General features: G+C 39.8%; 1 protein-coding gene across 5 annotated transcripts in view; it reads left to right on the forward strand.

The window, feature by feature from the left end:
- diaph2 (diaphanous-related formin 2) overlaps positions 1 to 19,420 on the forward strand; it is a 754,395-nt gene that overhangs the window by 449,630 nt on the left and 285,345 nt on the right. For all 5 annotated transcript variants that reach the window (XM_082975098.1, XM_082975097.1, XM_082975100.1 and 2 more), the window contains 2 exons: positions 2,150 to 2,251; positions 5,606 to 5,845. In XM_082975098.1, coding sequence (XP_082831224.1) covers positions 2,150 to 2,251; positions 5,606 to 5,845 — 342 coding nt within the window. The remainder of the gene's footprint in view (positions 1 to 2,149; positions 2,252 to 5,605; positions 5,846 to 19,420) is intronic.

A 19,420-nucleotide genomic window follows, 5' to 3' on the forward strand; every position in this document is an offset into this window, starting at 1 on the left:
TGTGCTGTTTCCCAATTGATGTCCACTATGATCAACAGCCTTCATTATTGAATTATAATAAGGCTACATAACTGGGCCACACTTGTTTGCTCTAATTGGGAGAACATTCAGTGGCTAATATAGAAGCAACACACGTTTAATATAACTGTTGCAGACCACACTAGAACTGACAAAACCCACAGTATTTCTTTCCAACTTGGTTGGTTTCTAGACTTTTGAATCCACGGAGGAAGGGGAGAGATGTCATCATTAGTGGACAGTAGAGCATGGCCAGTGATGGCTCATGGCTGCTCCGTTCCAGGGCAGTGGTCAGTGTGTGTGTGTGTGTGTGTGTGTCCTGGCCTGGTCATGTGACAGAGTGCCAGCCTGCTCCTGCTGTTTAAATTAGGGGAGCTAATGAGGGCACATCTAATCCCACTCTTTCTCCTCCTCCTCTTTCTGTTCCTCCTCTTCCTCATCTTTCTCGTCCTCCTCTTTCTCTTCTTTCTCTTCTTCATCTTTCTCATCCTCCTCTTTCTCCTCCTCTTTCTAATCCTCTCTCCTCTTTCTCCTCCTCCTCCTCTTTATCTTCCTCCTCTTCCGTCTTTCCGAGAAGATGAAAAAAGGTAGCTATGCTTCATTTAATTTATTCAACTGACCTTTCCATGCACAATTAACATTTAATTGGAAATTAAGATTTTCTCATCTTCCACCTGCTCATCTTCCTCACTGTTTGGACCTGTATGATAATTGTAAAGCTCGACTTTGGCATTCTGAAAGTCAAATTACATTTTAAAACTGAAGTTACTAGGTTAATCTTATTTATAAATGGTAAATTGCCATGTTTTCCAAGGAAGCTGATGCGAACCGACAATCTCGGAATGAAAGTCTCCATTAATCGCCAGCGTTATTACGTGTTTGAACTGTGGTTCGCCGGAGCTTATACTGAAGTTGTTCCCGTTGAGGTAAATAAATGGATACAGCAGCGAGAGCACTAGATTACCTGACCTTTTCCTACTCATCCTCCTACCTGCCGTGTATTCTATGTATTCCCATAGAAACAGTTAGCGTGCTAATTTCAAGATAAACGTAGATATGCAATGTTTGTCTGAACCATGTCAGTTCCCTGCGGTGACGCTTATCTTGAAAGTACTGAATGTATGCAAAAATATCTCAGAACCATCCACGCTCTGATGTACTCTACTGGTGTTTGTATGGAACCTTCCGATAATGATGTTAGGTGTTGTATAGAAGGATAGTGGAGTTGAACCTTCTCTAATGGACCAGTGGATGTAAATGAGTAGTTATATTGAACACCAGTGGAGGTCTCAGAGGTTCCCAGTGCTGGGTCTTGATTCTAGCTTGGTGCTATGTGGATGTTCCCAGTGCTGGGTCTTGATTCTAGCTTGGTGCTATGTGGATGTTCCCAGTGCTGGGTCTTGATTCTAGCTTGGTGCTGTGTGGATGTTCCCAGTGCTGGGTCTTGATTCTAGCTTGGTGCTGTGTGGATGTTCCCAGTGCTGGGTCTTGATTCTAGCTTGGTGCTGTGTGGATGTTCCCAGTCTGGGTCTTGATTCTAGCTTGGTGCTGTGTGGATGTTCCCAGTGCTGGGTCTTGATTCTAGCTTGGTGCTGTGTGGATGTTCCCAGTCTGGGTCTTGATTCTAGCTTGGTGCTGTGTGGATGTTCCCAGTGCTGGGTCTTGATTCTAGCTTGGTGCTGTGTGGATGTTCCCAGTCTGGGTCTTGATTCTAGCTTGGTGCTGTGTGGATGTTCCCAGTCTGGGTCTTGATTCTAGCTTGGTGCTGTGTGGATGTTCCCAGTCTGGGTCTTGATTCTAGCTTGGTGCTGTGTGGATGTTCCCAGTCTGGGTCTTGATTCTAGCTTGGTGCTGTGTGGATGTTCCCAGTCTGGGTCTTGATTCTAGCTTGGTGCTGTAGAGTCTTTTGTCTCCAAGTTGCCTGAGTGTTCTCTCAGGTGCATTTTGGTGTCTCTGTAGAGGCGAGCAGGGGGCAAACTGTACTGACAGGAGCTGTGTGTGTGAATATGCTTTTTGTATCCGTAGGTGTCCATGAATCTGTGACCTTTAAAATGTTTAAATCCTTCTAGACTGTAATGTGATTCTTGGATTGAAATAAAGCATTTAAATGTGTCTCTGTGTGTGTTTACAGAACCTGATAAAGAACCTACCAGAACAGAAGGAGCTGAGCGCTCTGGCAGAACTGAAGAATGAGTACGAGGAACTATGTGAGCCTGAACAGTTTGGCATTGTGGTGAGTAGGTCTTACTATACCCTGTCTTACACACACTTACCTAAGTACCTACAGAGGAAAGGTATTTCAGTTGGTTATTGATAAGGATGGATCCCTCACTATCTCTCTCTCTCACCCCCTCTCTCCCCCTCTCTATCTTTCTCTCTCCCCCCCTCTCTTGCTCTCTCTTCCCACTCTCCCCTTCTCTCTCTTCCCACTCTCACTCTCACCCCTCTCTCCTTCCCTCATATTCCAGTGCATCAAACACTACCTACTCTCATAACCACTCCCCTTTCCTCTATTTCAATTCTGTTCCCTTTCTTTTTGTCACACAGCAGACCCCCACCTTTTTCTTTTCTTTCTACTTCACACACCATTATATGTCTACCTCTTCATTAACCTCTATGGGCTAGGTGGGACGCAGGCGTCCCCCCCGTGGTGCACTCCATCAACAGCAGGTGCATTTCAAGAGAGGCAAATTTGAATCCAAATAAATGTCAAAATTCAAATTTTTCAAACATACAACTATTTTACACCCTTTGAAAGATAAACATCTCCTTAATCTAACCACGTTTTACGATTTCAAAAAGGTTTTACGGCGAAAGCATAAATTTAGAGTATGTTAGGACAGTACATTTACAAGAGTTGTGTGTAATGTTTTGTCAATTCAAAGACAGGGTCACCAAAACCATAAAACCAGCTAAAATGATGCACTAACCTTTTACAATCTCCATCAGATGACACTCCTAGGACATTATGTTAGACAATGCATGCATTTTTAGTTCTATCAAGTTCATATTTATATCCAAAAACAGCGTTTTACTATGGCATTGATGTTGAGGAAATCGTTTCCCTCCAATAACCGGCAGTCAAGTCAGCATCACAAATTAAATAATTAAAATTAGAAAACATTGGTAAAATATTATATTGTCATTTAAAGAATTATAGATTTATATCTCTTGAACGCAATCAACTTGCCAGATTTAAAAATAACCTTACTGGGAAATCACACTTTGCAATAATCTGAGCACTGCGCCCAGAAAAATACGCGTTGCGATACAGACTAGTCGTCATGTTGGGGAGATCTAAAATCGAAAATACTATGTAAATAATCCATTACCTTTGATTCTCTTCATCAGATGTCACTTCCAGGTATCACAGGTCCATAACGAATGTAGTTTTGTTCAAAAAAGCTAATCATTTATGTCCAAAAATCTCCGTCTTGTTAGCACATGATCTAAGCCCGCCGGACTTCACTTCATGAACGAGGGGAAAAAATATATTTACGTTCGTTCAAACATGTCAAACGTTGTATAGCATAAATCATTAGGGCCTTTTTTAACCAGAACATGAATAATATTCAAGGTGGACGAATGCATACTCTTTTATAACGTATTGGAACGAGGGTACCCAACATGAACTCGCGCGCCAGGTGTCTAATGGGCCATCATCGTTCCATGGCTCTTGTTCGGTCAGATCTCCCTCCAGAAGACTCAAAACACTTTGTAAAGGCTGGTGACATCTAGTGGAAGCAATAGGAAGTGCCAAAATATTCCTCAGCCCCTGTGTTTTTCAATGGCATAGGTTTAAAGGTAATACAACACATCAGGTATCCACTTCCTGTCAGAAAATGTCTCAGGGTTTTGCCTGCCAAATGAGTTCTGTTATACTCACAGACACCATTCAAACAGTTTTAGAAACTTTAGAGTGTTTTCTATCCATATATAATAAGTATATGCATATTCTAGTTACTGGGTAGGATTAGTAACCAGATTAAATCGGGTACATTTTTTTTATCCAGCCGTGCAAATACTGCCCCCTAGCCCTAACAGGTTAAGGAGGTTAGTGTAGGGCCGAGACAGTAGGGAGGGGACTAGGAAATTAAGAATAGGACCATTGAGAAAGCAATTGGGGAATAGAAAAAGACGGCCTTGAGGCTTTATGCATTATCAGACCTATTCAATATCTTAAAGACCAAGAATGTTTCATAACAAGTCCGATATGGTAGCCTGCTCTTTGACTGAGAGAAGCCATGATTGTGATAAATAATAAAGTGTGAAACTTGATTTCAATATAGTAGCTTAATTGTGTGTCCTTGTGTTGTGAAAGTCACAGTGTCATTCCTGGCCTAAACAAATTCCATATTCTGGCATAAACCATCAATATTGCCTAGTGATAGAGTCATAGCCTTGGGCTTTGGGTTCTCTGTAATAAAGTTAGTGCACTCTACTTCATAGTGAAGTCAGAACAGCTCAATGTTACACTCCAAGCCACTATAAGTGATTTAGTATATGGTTGCCTCAAGCGCTCGCTGTAGTTGATGCTGAGGTTATACTTTAGCCTACAGTTGTATTTTTACACTTTCTACAGAGTCATGTAGAAGTGAGTCTATAAAGTGACTTTATTGTTTTATCTTACAATTACTTTTTTATACCACATTGATTTATCCAGAGCACATTATCATAGTACATTCCAGATAACTTTATACATGTATATTTAGTTATATCTTTATATTTTCATGTCGGTTTTACTCCTCCAGTTCGTTGTCTGAAAGAGATTATTCTCAGTTAACCTAATGGGTTAAAAATAATATGATAACGTTAAATTGGGGTAGACCTGCAAATCAGTTTGTACCCATTCAGTAAAACTGGGTGTTGTCTCTGTACCTGTGGCTCTTTGAGGATGTAATGAAGCAAGTTCCCCCATGATATCTATCGTAGAGCTATCATGGAAATATACTACTCCTGCTGGTGAATCTACCTCATCAGGACCACCACGACACACAGGGGCTCTTGAGGGAAATAAGTCACTTTCAACCGTCACTCCCGCTAGAGCCGCCACTCCCTCTAGCCGCTACTCCCTCTAGAGCCGTCACTCCCGCTAGAGCCGTCACTCCCGCTAGAGCCGTCACTCCCGCTAGAGCCGCCACTCCCTCTAGCTGCCACTCCCTCTAGCCGTCACTCCGGCTAGAGCTGCCACTCCGGCTAGAGCCGCCACTCCCTCTAGAGCTGATTTCATCATATACAGAGAAATCAAATCAAGGGTAAGAGGACAATGACTTTGGTTTGACAACTTCCTCATCAACAGGAATACATTTGAGCTGTAATGAAACATTAGGACCAGGTCTGGGAAAAACTGCCTCGCAGCGTCAGATTATACGGCAATCTGTGGCATGTTGTGGAGGTTGCCGCACTGGCACATCTCTCAACTGCTGACTATACAGACATTTGCCTTAGAGCTCTGCAAAGCCACATTGGCTACACATTAAACAACATATAACTTATAAATACTTAATTAGGACTTCATAGAGCCTTCATAAACCCTACGTAGGCTCGCTAAACTTTTCAAAACCAAATATTGTCACGTTTGTCCTAGATGAGCTCTGTGAAGCTGCTGCGCTCACGCCTCAACGGAATCCTTTTCAAGCTGACCTTCGAGGAGCAGGTGAACAACATCCGTCCAGACATCATGAATGTGACGTTCGCCTGCGAGGAGGTGAAGAAGAGTGACAGCTTCAGCAAGCTGCTGGAGATGGTATTGCTGGTGGGCAACTACATGAACGCTGGCTCCCGGAATGCCCAGACCTTTGGCTTCAACATCAGCTTCCTCTGCAAGGTAGGTACTGCAAGGACTGTATGAGTTCATCCTTGCCCTTTTCAGACATTCAGCTTCTTTCTCTCTCTCTCTCTGACTGTATCTCTCTCTCTCTCTGACTGTCTCTCATTCTCTCTGACTCTCTCTTTCTCTCTCTCTGATTGTCTCGCTCTCTTTCCCTCTCTCTCGCTCTGTCTCTCTTGCCCTCTCCCTCTTCTCTCTCTGACTGTCTCTCTCTCTCTGACTGTCTCTCCCTCTCTTTGACTGTCTCTCGCTCTCTAACTCTCTCTCTCTTTCTCACTCTGACTGTCTTTCTCTCTCTCTCTCACTCTCTCTTTCTCTCATTTCAATTTCAATTCATTTTCAATTTCAATTTAAGGGCTTTATTGGCATGGGAAACATATGTTTATATTGCCAAAGCAAGTGAAATAGATCAACAAAATTGAAATAAATATATATATATTTTTAACAGTAAACATTACACTCACAAAAGTTCCAAAAGAATAAATACATTTCAAATGTCATATTATGTCTATATACAGTGTTGTAATGATGTGCAAATAGTTAAAGTACAAAAGGGAAAATAAATAAGAAAATATATAGGTTGTATTTACAATGGTGTTTGTTCTTCACTGGTTGCCTTTTTATTGTGCCAACAGGTCACAAAATGTTGATGCTGTGATGATACACTGTGGTATTTCACCAAATAGATATGGGAGTTGATCAAAATTGGATTTCTTTTCAAATTCTTTGTGGGTCTGTGTAATCTGAGGGAAATATTTATCTCTAATATGGTCATACATTTGGCAGGAGGTTAGGAAGTGCAGCTCAGTTTCCACCTCATTTTGTGGGCAGTGTGCACATAGCCTGTCTTCTCTTGAGAGCCAGGTCTGCCTTTGGCTGCCTTTCTCAATACCAAGGCTATGCTCACTGAGCCTGTACATAGCCAGCAGAGCCCCGGGACCAGCTTGCATAGGGGGCTCTTCTCCAGGTTAATTTCTCTGTTTGTGATGGCTTTGTTTTGGAAGGTTTGGGAATCACTTCCTTTTAGGTGGTTGTAGAATTGAATGGCTCTTTTCTGAATTGTGACTCTGAATTGTGATTCTGCATGCATTATTTGGTGTTTTATATTTTTGCAGAATTCTGCATGCAGAGTCTCAATTATGTGTTTTCCCCATTTTATGAATTCTTGGTTGGTGAGAAAACCCCAGATCTCACAACCATAAAGGGCAATGGGTTCTATAACTGATTCAAGTATTTTTAGCCAGATCCTAATTGGTATGTTGAATTTTATGTTCCTTTTGATGGCATAGAAGACACTTGTTGCCTTGTCCCTCAGCTCGTTCATAGCTTTGTGGAAGTTACGTGTGGCGCAGATGTTTAGGCCGAGGTACAGTACCGTTCAAATGTTTGGGGTCACTTAGAAATGTCCTTGTTTTTGAAAGAAAAGCACATTATTTTCTATTAAAATAACATCAATTTGATCAGAAATACAGTGTAGATGTTGTTAATCTTGTAAATGACTATTGTAGCTGGAAACGGCAGATTTATTTTATGGAATATCTACATAGGCGTACAGAGGCCCATTATCAGCAACCATCACTCCTGTGTTCCAGTGGCACGTTGTGTTAGCTATTCCAAGTTTATAATTTTAAAAGGCTAAATGATCATTAGAAAACCCTTTTGCAATTATGTTAGCACAGCTGAAAACTGTTGTTCTGATTAAAGAAGCAATAAAACTGCCTAGAAGGCCAGCATCCCGGAGTCACCTCTTCACTGTTGACGTTGAGACTGGTGTTTTGCGGGTACTATTTATTGAAGATGCCAGTTGAGGACTTGTGAGGTGTCTGTTTCTCAAACTAGACACTCTAATGTACTTATCCTCTTGCTCATTTGTGTACCGAGGCCTCCCACTCCTCTTTCTATTCTGGTTAGCGCCAGTTTGCGCTGTTCTGTGAAGGGACTGGTACAAAGCGTTGTACGAGATCTTCAGTTTCTTGGCAATTTCTCGCATGGAAGGGTCTTCATTTCTCAGAACAAGAATAGACTGACGAGTTTCAGAAGAAAGTTCTTTGTTTCTGGGCATTTTGAGCCTGTAATCAAACTCACAAATGCTGATGCTCCAGATACTCACTCAGTTAGTCTAAAGACGGACAGTTTTATTGCTTCTTTAGTCAGAACAACAGATCAATTTGATGTTATTTTAATGGACAAAAAAATGTGCTTTTCTTTAAAAAACAAGGACATTTCTAAGTGACCCCAAACTTTTGAACAGTAGTGTGTATAGTTTTTTGTGTGCTCTATGGCAACGGTGTCTAGATGGAATTTGTATTCGTGGTCTTTTTTATAACACCATTATTTTTGTCTTACTGAGATTTACTGTCAGGGCCCAGGTCTGGCAGAATCTGTGCAGAAGATCTAGCTGCTGCTGTAGGCCCTCCTGGGTTGGGGACAGAAGCACCAGATCACCAGTAGACATTAGACATCCGAATCCAGTAGGGTGAGGCCGGGTACTCACCCCTTGGCCCGTGGAAAGAAATGTTGTTTTTTTTGCCAATTTTAACCGCACACCTGTTTTGGGATTTTATTTAATCATATGTTTTTCACCCAACACCGCTTAACATCAATTTGTATAGCAGGCCCTCATGCCAAATTGAGTCAAAATATTTTTTGTTTTGGTTTGTTTGTTTGTCAATTAGTGTGTGCACGGTGAATGCGTGCTCTGTGGTACGGTAATTTGGTAAAATGCCAATTTGGCATTTGCTCAGTACATTGTTTTCACTGAGGAAATGTACGATTCTGCTGTTAATGATAATGCAGAGTATTTTTCCAAAGGTTGCTGTTGCTTCATATCTCACGGTAGTTATTGAGGTCAAATTTGTCTCCACTTTTGTGGATTGGGTTGATCAGTCCTTTGTTCCATATGTTGGGGAATATGCCGGAGCTGAGGATTATGTTAAAGAGTTTAAGTATATCCATTTGGAATTTGTGGTCTGTATATTTTATCATTTCATTGAGGATACCATCAACCCCAAAGGCCTTTTTGGGTGGGGTGGCTTGTATTTTGTCATGTAGTTCATTCAATGCAATTGGAGAATGCAGTGGGTTCTGGTAGTCTTTAATTCTAAGATTTGTATTCAATCATGTTTATGTTTTTGCTGTTTGTTCTTTGTTATAGAGCCAAATAGATTGGAGAAGAGGTTTATCCATACATCTCCATTTTGGATAGATAACTCTTTGTGTTGTTTTAAAATTTTCGCAGAAGTGGTTAGATTCTATGGATTATTCAATTACATTGAGCTGATTTCTGACGTGCTGTTCCTTCTTTTTCCGTAGTGTATTTCTGTATTGTTTTAGTGATTCACCATAGTGAAGGCGTAAGCTCAGGTTTTCTGGGTCTCTATGTTTTTGGTTGGATAGGTTTCTCAATTTCTTTCTCAGGTTTTTGCATTCTTCATCAAACCATTTGTCATTGTTGTTCATTTTCTTAGGTTGTCTGCTTGGCATTTTTAGATTTGACAGAGAAGCTCAGATGTCAATTATACTGTTTAGGTTTTCTACTGCTAATTTTACACCTTCGCTATTACAGTGAAACATTTTCTCCAGGAAGTTGTCTAGAAGGGATTGAATTTGTTGTTGCCTGTTTGTTTTTTGGTAGATTTCCACACTACTTCCATCTATAGTATTTATTAATATTATTCATTTCCTTTGACTTTGATGCCTCATGATTGAGCATATCTTTGTTCAAGTTGAATATGATTTTGATGTGATCTGATAGGGGTGTCAGTGGACTGACTGTGAACGCTCTAAGAGACTCTGGGTTGAGGTCAGTGATAAAGTAGTCTACAGTACTACTGCCAAGAGATGAGCTATAGGTGTACCTACCAAAGGAGTCCCCTCAAAGCCTACCATTGACTCTGTACATACCCAGCGTCCGACAGAGCCCTCCACCTCCAAATCAATCCCGCTCCAGAGTACAGGCCTCGGTGTAACGCTCATTCCTTCGATGATAAACACGAAGCTGACCATCACCCTGGTGAGACAAAACCACGACTCGTCAGTGACGAGCACTTTTCGCCAGTCCTGGCTGGTACAGTGACGGTGGGTTTGTGCCCATAGGCAACTTTGTTGCCGGTGATGTCTGGTGAGGACCTGCCTTACAACAGGCCTACAATCCCTCAGTCCAGCCTCTCTCAGCCTATTACGGACAGTCTGAGCACTGATGGAGGGATTGTGCGTTCCTGGTGTAACTCGGGCAGTTGTTGTTGCCATCCTGTACCTGTCCCGCAGTTGTGATGTTCGGCTGTACTGTTCCTGTGCAGGTGTTGTTACATGTGGTCTGCCACTGCGAGGACAATCAGCTGTCCGTCCTGTCTCCCTGTAGCAATGTCTTAGGTGTCTCACAGTACAGATATTGCAATTTATTTCCCTGGCCACATCTGCAGTCCTCATACCTCCTTGCAGCATGCCTAAGGCACGTTCAAGCAGATGAGCAGGGACCCTGGGCATCTTTCTTTTGGTGTTTTTCAGAGTCAGTAGAAAGGCCTCTTTAGTGTCCTAAGTTTTCATAACTGTGACCTTAATTGCCTACCGTATGTTAGCTGTTAGTGTCTTAACGACCGTTCCACAGGTGCATGTTCATTAATTGTTTATTGAGCATGGGATATAGTGTTTAAACCCTTTACAATGAAGATCTGTGAAGTTATTTGGATTTTACGAATTATCTTTGAAAGACAGAGTCCTGAAAAAGGGACTTTTCTTTTTTTGCTTAGTTTAGGTACCACACATGAGTACATTTTTCTCTGTTGAGATCATTTCCTTATTCATTTCTAGCCGGATGTAAAATATTCCTGTTTTGACTAATTTAATAAAGTGGGGTTAGGTCTGCTCTATACCAAATTAGCATACCCCCTGAGTCTCTTCCCTGTTTCACACCTTGTACATTGGTGGATGGGACTACTTGTAGGATGACAATGTCTGTATTTCCAATGTAATTGATGAACTCTGGGTTCCTGCTCTTTAGGCAGACCTTGTATATTCCAGGATGAGTTAGTAAAAACTTTATGTTCCATAGTGTCGTGTTGTTTTTGTGTGATTTGGGCCCGGACCACTCTCTCTCTCTTGCTCTCTCTGTCTTTCTCTCTGTCTCTGTCTCGCACATTGATGATAGAATAGAGTGCATACCAACATCAGACACTTGCGTTGTGTTTATTTGAAATGGTTGACATCCATAATGACAAAATTAGTTTTCTAACCATTTTAATCAGCCCGTCACATGCTTCTGATCAAACATGTATTTTAACAACACTTTGGCTTTTTGTGGAGGCTAGTAATCATAGCCTGTACTAATAATACAACTAGAGGGCCCATAAAGAGTAGCACAATGCAGTGCATGTGACTGTTAGCGTTGAAAACCCAGCATGTCTCTCAAATGACACACTAATTCCTACATAGTGCCCTACATTTGATCAAAGCCCTATGGGCCCTGGTCAAAAGTAGTGCACTATATAGGAAATACGGTGCCATTTGGGATGCAACCCCAGCCTCACATTGGTCTTCCTGCAGGTTGGGTCCGAATCAGAGTGAAGTGTGATGAGACCGGCCTAACCCCATGAGGCTGATTGGCCCATTATTGATGGACAGGGAAGAAAATGTCCACATTCTCAACTCGGGTCAATCAACTAAATGGCCCCTGAGTGGTGGGTCCCGGCTACCTAATGGGCTCATCAAGGAGGTTGTGCAGGGGAAAGGCGAGAGCTGACCCTGTCACCTCCCCAGACTATCCCTTCCGTTCCTGCCAAGACTGAGGGACACAGACATGGAGTTTAGTGATAACGGTTGGTTATATGAGTCAGTATAAGGTGTGGGGTGAGGAGAAGGTTAACACAAGCCATTATTATGTTGGATGCACTCTACTATGCACTTCCACCCCCCCCCTCACGACGTGAAGGATTTGTTTGATGAATGAAGGGATTGTGTGTATTCCTCTCATTTTTCAGACGACAGGGTATCAGTTACATGCAACAGTGATTTATGTGTAGACAACTTCTGAAGATGGAGAATCCAGCCTGTCTTCTGAAGGAAGTCGTGAGACAATGGACACGCTCGTTTTGTTTTGTTATTGAAACATATTTACAGTGAAGTTGGAAACAGCTGTCGTGTAATTACTCATAATCGTTGAACAGTATTTCTGTTGTGTTTGATCACTGACTTACTTAAGTAAAAGAAAACTCTTCTGGCGTACCATTACTTTAAATGGTTGCCTATTTTAAATAACTGTAGGCAGGCTTTTCCCTTTAGCTTATGTTAAACAAAACAGGTTGTCACTTTGAAAAGTCATTTGAACTTTTGATTTTAAATGGAAAGGTCACGCCCCCTGTCCTATAATGAACTTGTGTCCTTGACAAAAGGAACATTATCGACAATTACCGCTCGTAAAACATCTGGAAGCTTCCAAAGGTAATACCAACGGCAATTATCATGATTGCCATTCACGGCGAGATGATAGCACCGTTATATGTGTTTTCATAGAAGTCATATCAATGGAGAGGAACTTTCTTCATGCTTCTTTGATAATCAGACCTTCCTGAACCTGGTCATCTTCTTGCTTGGGACATTAAGGACATCCAGGATGTTTTAAGCTTCAGTTAATTTTTATCTAATCGAGAAAAGAAAGAATAGAATAAAGGACAAAAAAAAAACATACAACTTTAGCCTGCACTGCTTGGGATTCTTGGCTCCTTGGCTACTTGTCATCGACTTCTCACAAAAAGCTAGTTCTGTGGAAGAAATTTGACATCTTTCAGGAAAGGTAGACTCAGAGGAATGCATACAGAGATTACAGCAACTTCAAAAAAAGTGAGAAAGAAAATGTGCAGGGAGAAGCCTTACCGTTCGGTCAGAGCGGCTTTCAAAGCCGTAAGCTAAAAAAGGGCTTTCAATTAGACAGTAAGTTAATTAACCCGGGATTCTTCTCTCACCTTTTGGGGACCCAGAATATACATCATTCATCTTAATATATGGACTATAGAGGGAGTTAGTGGAAGGGTGCTCTCTGAACAACCATGGCTGATATATCACTATGGTTTAAATATGAGGAGAGTCCTCTGTATTTTATCATCAAGGGTTTATTAAGGGCACTGAATGGAAATTAAAATTCTGATTTTGTTTATATTTTGGTTATTTGATGTTGTTTACCAGTGCAATGAGAACAGTAATCACTGTTGTTTACCAGTACAATGAGAACATTAGTTTATGTTCTTTACCAGTACAATGTAAACAGTAACCACTGTTGTTTACCAATACAATGAGAACAGTAATATGTTGTTTACCAACACAATGAGAACAGTAATATGTTGTTTACCAGTACAATGAGAACATTCATCTATGTTGTTTACCAGTGCGATAAGAACATTAATATCTGTTGTTTACCAGTACAATAAGAACATTAATATATGTTGTTTACCAGTACAATGAGACCAGTCATCTATGTTCTTTACCAGTACAATGAGACCAGTCATCTATGTTCTTTACCAGTACAATGAGAACAGTCATCTATGTTATTTACCAGTACAATGAGAACAGTCATCTTATGTTGTTTACCAGTACAATGAGAACAGTCATCTATGTTGTTTACCAGTACAATGAGAACATTAATCTCTGTTTACCAGTACAATGAGAACAGTCATCTATGTTGTTTACCAGTACAATGACAACATTAATCTATGTTGTTTACCAGTACAATGACAACATTAATCTATGTTGTTTACCAGTACAATGACAACATTAATCTATGTTGTTTACCAGTACAATGAGATCATTAATCTATGTTGTTTACCAGTACAATGAGAACATTAATCTCTGTTGTTTACCAATTAAATGACACCATTAATCGTATTTTTACCAGTACAATAAGAACATTAATCTATGTTGTTTACCATTACAATGACAACATTAATCTTTGTTGTTTACCATTACAATGACAACATTAATATATGTTGTTTACCAGTACAATCAGAACATTAATCTATGTTGTTTACCAGTACAATCAGAACATTAATATATGTTGTTTACCAGTACAATGAGAACATTAATCTATGTTGTTTACCAGTACAATCAGAACATTAATATATGTTGTTTACCAATACAATGAGAACATTAATCTCTTCTGTTTACCAATACAATGAGAACATTAATCAATGTTGTTTACCAGTACAATGAGAACATTAATATATGTTGTTTACCAGTACAATAAGAACGTTAATATATGTTGTTTACCAGTACAATAAGAACATTAATATATGTTGTTTACCAGTACAATGAGAACAGTCATCTATGTTGTTTACCAGTACAATTAGAACAGTCATCTATGTTGTTTACCAATACAATGAGAACAGTCATCTATGTTGTTTACCACTACTATGAGAACAGTCATCTATGTTGTTTACCACTACTATGAGAACAGTCATCTATGTTGTTTACCAGTACTATGAGAACAGTCATCTATGTTATTTACCAGTACTATGAGAACAGTCATCTATGTTGTTTACCAGTACAATGAGAACAGTCATCTATGTTGTTTACCAGTACAATGAGAACAGTCATATGTTGTTTACCACTACTATGAGAACAGTCATCTATGTTGTTTACCAGTACAATGAGAACAGTCATCTATGTTGTTTACCACTACTATGAGAACAGTCATCTATGTTGTTTACCACTACTATGAGAACAGTCATCTATGTTGTTTACCAGTACTATGAGAACAGTCATCTATGTTATTTACCAGTACAATGAGAACAGACATCTTTGTTGTTTACCAGTACAATGAGAACATTAATCTCTTCTGTTTACCAGTACAATGAGAACATTAATCTCTGTTTACCAGTACAATCAGAACATTAATATATGTTGTTTACCAATACAATGAGAACATTAATCTCTTCTGTTTACCAATACAATGAGAACATTAATCAATGTTGTTTACCAGTACAATGAGAACATTAATATATGTTGTTTACCAGTACAATAAGAACGTTAATATATGTTGTTTACCAGTACAATAAGAACATTAATATATGTTGTTTACCAGTACAATGAGAACAGTCATCTATGTTGTTTACCAGTACAATTAGAACAGTCATCTATGTTGTTTACCAATACAATGAGAACAGTCATCTATGTTGTTTACCACTACTATGAGAACAGTCATCTATGTTGTTTACCACTACTATGAGAACAGTCATCTATGTTGTTTACCAGTACTATGAGAACAGTCATCTATGTTATTTACCAGTACTATGAGAACAGTCATCTATGTTGTTTACCAGTACAATGAGAACAGTCATCTATGTTGTTTACCAGTACAATGAGAACAGTCATATATGTTGTTTACCACTACTATGAGAACAGTCATCTATGTTGTTTACCAGTACAATGAGAACAGTCATCTATGTTGTTTACCACTACTATGAGAACAGTCATCTATGTTGTTTACCACTACTATGAGAACAGTCATCTATGTTGTTTACCAGTACTATGAGAACAGTCATCTATGTTATTTACCAGTACAATGAGAACAGACATCTTTGTTGTTTACCAGTACAATGAGAACATTAATCTCTTCTGTTTACCAGTACAATGAGAACATTAATCTCTGTTTACCAGTACAATGACAACATTAATATATGTTGTTTACCAGTACAATGAGAACATTAATCTCTTCTGTTTACCAGTACAATAAGAACATTAATCTATGTTGTTTACCAGTACAATGAGAACATTAATCTATGTTGTTTACCAGTACAATAAGAACATTAATCTATGTTGTTTACCAGTACACTGACAACACTAATATGATTTTTCCAGTACAATAAAATCATTAATCTCTGTTTACCATTACAATAAAAACATTATAATTTGTTGTTTACCATTACAATGACAACATTAATCTCTGTTGTTTACCAGTACAATCAGAACATTAATCTATGTTGTTTACCAGTAAAATGAGAACATTAATCTATGTTGTTTACCAATACAATGACAACACTAATATGATTTTTCCAGTACAATAAGAACATTAATCTCTGTTTACCATTACAATGACAACATTAATCTTTGTTGTTTACCAGTACAATGACACCACTAATCTGTTGTTTACCAGTACAATGAGAACAGTCATCTATGTTGTTTACCAGTACAATGAGAACAGTCATCTATGTTGTTTACCAGTACAATGAGAACAGTCATCTATGTTGTTTACCAGTACAATGAGAACAGTCATCTATGTTGTTTACCAGTACAATGAGAACAGTCATCTATGTTGTTTACCAGTACAATGAGAACAGTCATCTATGTTGTTTACCAATACAATGAGAACAGTCATCTTTGTTATTTACCAGTACTATGAGAACAGTCATCTATGTTGTTTACCAGTACTATGACAACAGTCATCTTTGTTATTTACCAGTACTATGAGAACAGTCATCTATGTTGTTTACCAGTACTATGAGAACAGTCATCTTTGTTATTTACCAGTACTATGAGAACAGTCATCTATGTTGTTTACCAGTACTATGAGAACAGTCATCTATGTTGTTTACCAGTACTATGAGAACAGTCATCTTTGTTATTTACCAGTACTATGAGAACAGTCATCTATGTTGTTTACCAGTACTATGAGAACAGTCATCTTTGTTATTTACCAGTACTATGAGAACAGTCATCTATGTTGTTTACCAGTACTATGAGAACAGTCATCTTTGTTATTTACCAGTACAATGAGAACAGACATCTTTGTTATTTACCAGTACTATGAGAACAGTCATCTATGTTGTTTACCAGTACTATGAGAATAGACATCTTTGTTATTTACCAGTACAATGAGAACAGTCATCTGTGTTGTTTACCACTACTATGAGAACAGTCATCTTTGTTATTTACCAGTACAATGAGAACATTCATCTCTTGAGATCCAACTAGTACTTCCTCCTGTGATGTTTTAGACATTCTAATCTCGGAATCCTGAGTAGTGAATGATATTCATTCATTAGCATCTGTCCACCCTCTTTATACCAGATTATGTACAATATTTTACCAAGACAAATAAGTAATTCCTCTTATTTTACTTATTATTCTGTTCCAATTACCATAATTTCACCAAAGACTGACATAAGATGTCCCTATAATTTGGAACAATATTTTGGATTGACAGATGTTTCTCACTACATACCATTTCGATTCAGATGTTGCTCTTGGACACGTCTACTGTACTATATGCACCATCCTCTCTCCACCGCTAAAAACCTGGACAGAGCCCGGGGTGTAGCCTGAGGGCTCAATGATTTTCGCTTGTCACTCTCCCAAAACAAACCCGAAGCTTAGGCAGTGTGTTGAGGTCTGAGATTGTCGCTGGAGTCCAGGCTCATTGCCACTGGCGCTCAAGAAGGTCCAAAGTGCCAACAGCCACTCAGCCCCACTGCCATGATACCCAGAGCCTTTGCCCGATCGCCCATAATGGCACACACACACACACACACTTGCATACATGAGCATGCACACACACACTCACACACCTTCTCTACTCAACCAGGAATAAGCAAATTACATTGGAGCAAAGATCCGCGATGTAATACTTTGTCAAAGAGAGCCGGGCTGCAGAACTCCTTTGGCGAAAGTTAAATAGAGCAATCAGGGTTTGACAATCCTTCTGTTGGCGTGAGGGTTCTATATTCCCATTGCTACTTTTGTCTTTTATTATTTAATTGTTCCTTTATTTATATATTACCCCTCAACATCTTGGCGGATGCCCATTATCATGCAGGCAGCCGATATCTTGCAATATAGAATGAGCACATGGCGGTATACTAACTAGCTAGGGGCTTGGTGGAATGTTACCTCATGGCCATATCCTATATCAAACAAACTCCCCTCACATAGAATGTGACTAACACAAGGAAAATCACATTTGGCCCATCTGTTTTGTGTGGTGAAATTCACGTAAATACATAGTCATGAAACGAATTGTGACGCTTCATCTTCTATTCCTAATTGCAGGACTAATTTCACCATGTGACTTTGGTGTTCTGTAATAGTATATTGGAAATGACTCGCCAGACCCTGCATAGCTGGAAGTAGTTGGAAGTAAAAATGTACTTTGTAAACTTGGCTTCATTAGTTCTTCATGTTGCCAACACTGCAGGCAATAAGGCATGCCATGGTGATCCATGTCTCTAGACTTGACTCTGTTTTAACATGTATCACCACATGGGGTGACGTTATTGTCTTGGTGCCTCATTTAAAAGTAACTGTTCCGTCTAAGTTATCCCTCCATGAACCCTCTGAAGCTTGCAGAGTGGAACATCGGTTAGAGTTCTCAAAAGGTGTGTGTGTTTTTGTGTGTGTGTGTGTGTGTGTGTGTGTGTGTGTGTGTGTGTGCGTGCGTGTGTGTGTTCGTTTGTGTGTGTGTGTGTGCATGGGTCTGTGTGTGTGTGTGTGTGCGTGCGTGTGTGTGTTCGTTTGTGTGTGTGTTTGTGTGTGCGTGCATGGGTCTGTGTGTGTGCATGGGTCTGTGTGTGTGCGTGTGTGTGTGTGGTAGTGATTCCTGAAGAGGTGCCTTTCCATTCACTTGGGGAAAGTGGAGGTGAGAGAGACTAAACAAAGCCTGAGGGGTAAGAGATAGATGTGGTGGGTCTCTGCTGGAGAAAATAGTGGAACATCATAACACAAAGCAAATTAGATCAATCCATTTTAGAATATGATTAGTCACAGAGCTCACATAGCTGTTGAGGGGTGTACCTCAGTAATTCAAACAGAGCTCACATAGCTGTTGAGGAGTATGCCTCAGTAATTCAAACAGAGCTCACATAGTTGTTGAGGAGTATGCCTCAGTAATTCAGACCAAGCTCACATAGCTGTTGAGGGGTATGCCTCAGTAATTCAAACAGAGTTCACATAGCTGTTGAGGGGTGCACCTCAGTAATTCAAACAGAGCTCACATAGCTGTTGAGGGGTGTACCTCAGTAAATCAAACAGAGCTCACATAGCTGTTGAGGAGTATGCCTCAGTAATTCAAACAGAGCTCACATAGCTGTTGAGGGGTGTACCTCAGTAATTCAAACAGAGTTCACATAGCTATTGAGGAGTATGCCTCAGTAATTCAAACAGAGCTCACATAGCTATTGAGGAGTATGCCTCAGTAATTCAAACAGATCTCACATAGCTGTTGAGGAGTATGCCTCAGTAATTCAAACAGAACTCACATAGCTATTGAGGAGTATGCCTCAGTAATTCAGACCAAGCTCACATAGCTGTTGAGGAGTATGCCTCAGTAATTCAAACAGAGCTCACATAGCTGTTGAGGAGTATGCCTCAGTAATTCAAACAGAGCTCACATAGCTGTTGAGGGGTGTACCTCAGTAATTCAAACAGAGCTCACATAGCTGTTGAGGGGTGTACCTCAGTAATTCAAACAGAGCTCACATAGCTGTTGAGGGGTATACCTCAGTAATTCAAACAGAGCTCACATAGCTATTGAGGAGTTTGCCTCAGTAATTCAAACAGAGCTCACATAGCTGTTGAGGAGTATGCCTCAGTAAT

The sequence above is a fragment of the Salmo salar genome, chromosome 05 (genome assembly GCF_965601325.2).
Source record: "Salmo salar chromosome 05, fSalSal1, whole genome shotgun sequence".
NCBI classification, from domain to species: Eukaryota; Metazoa; Chordata; class Actinopteri; order Salmoniformes; family Salmonidae; genus Salmo; species Salmo salar.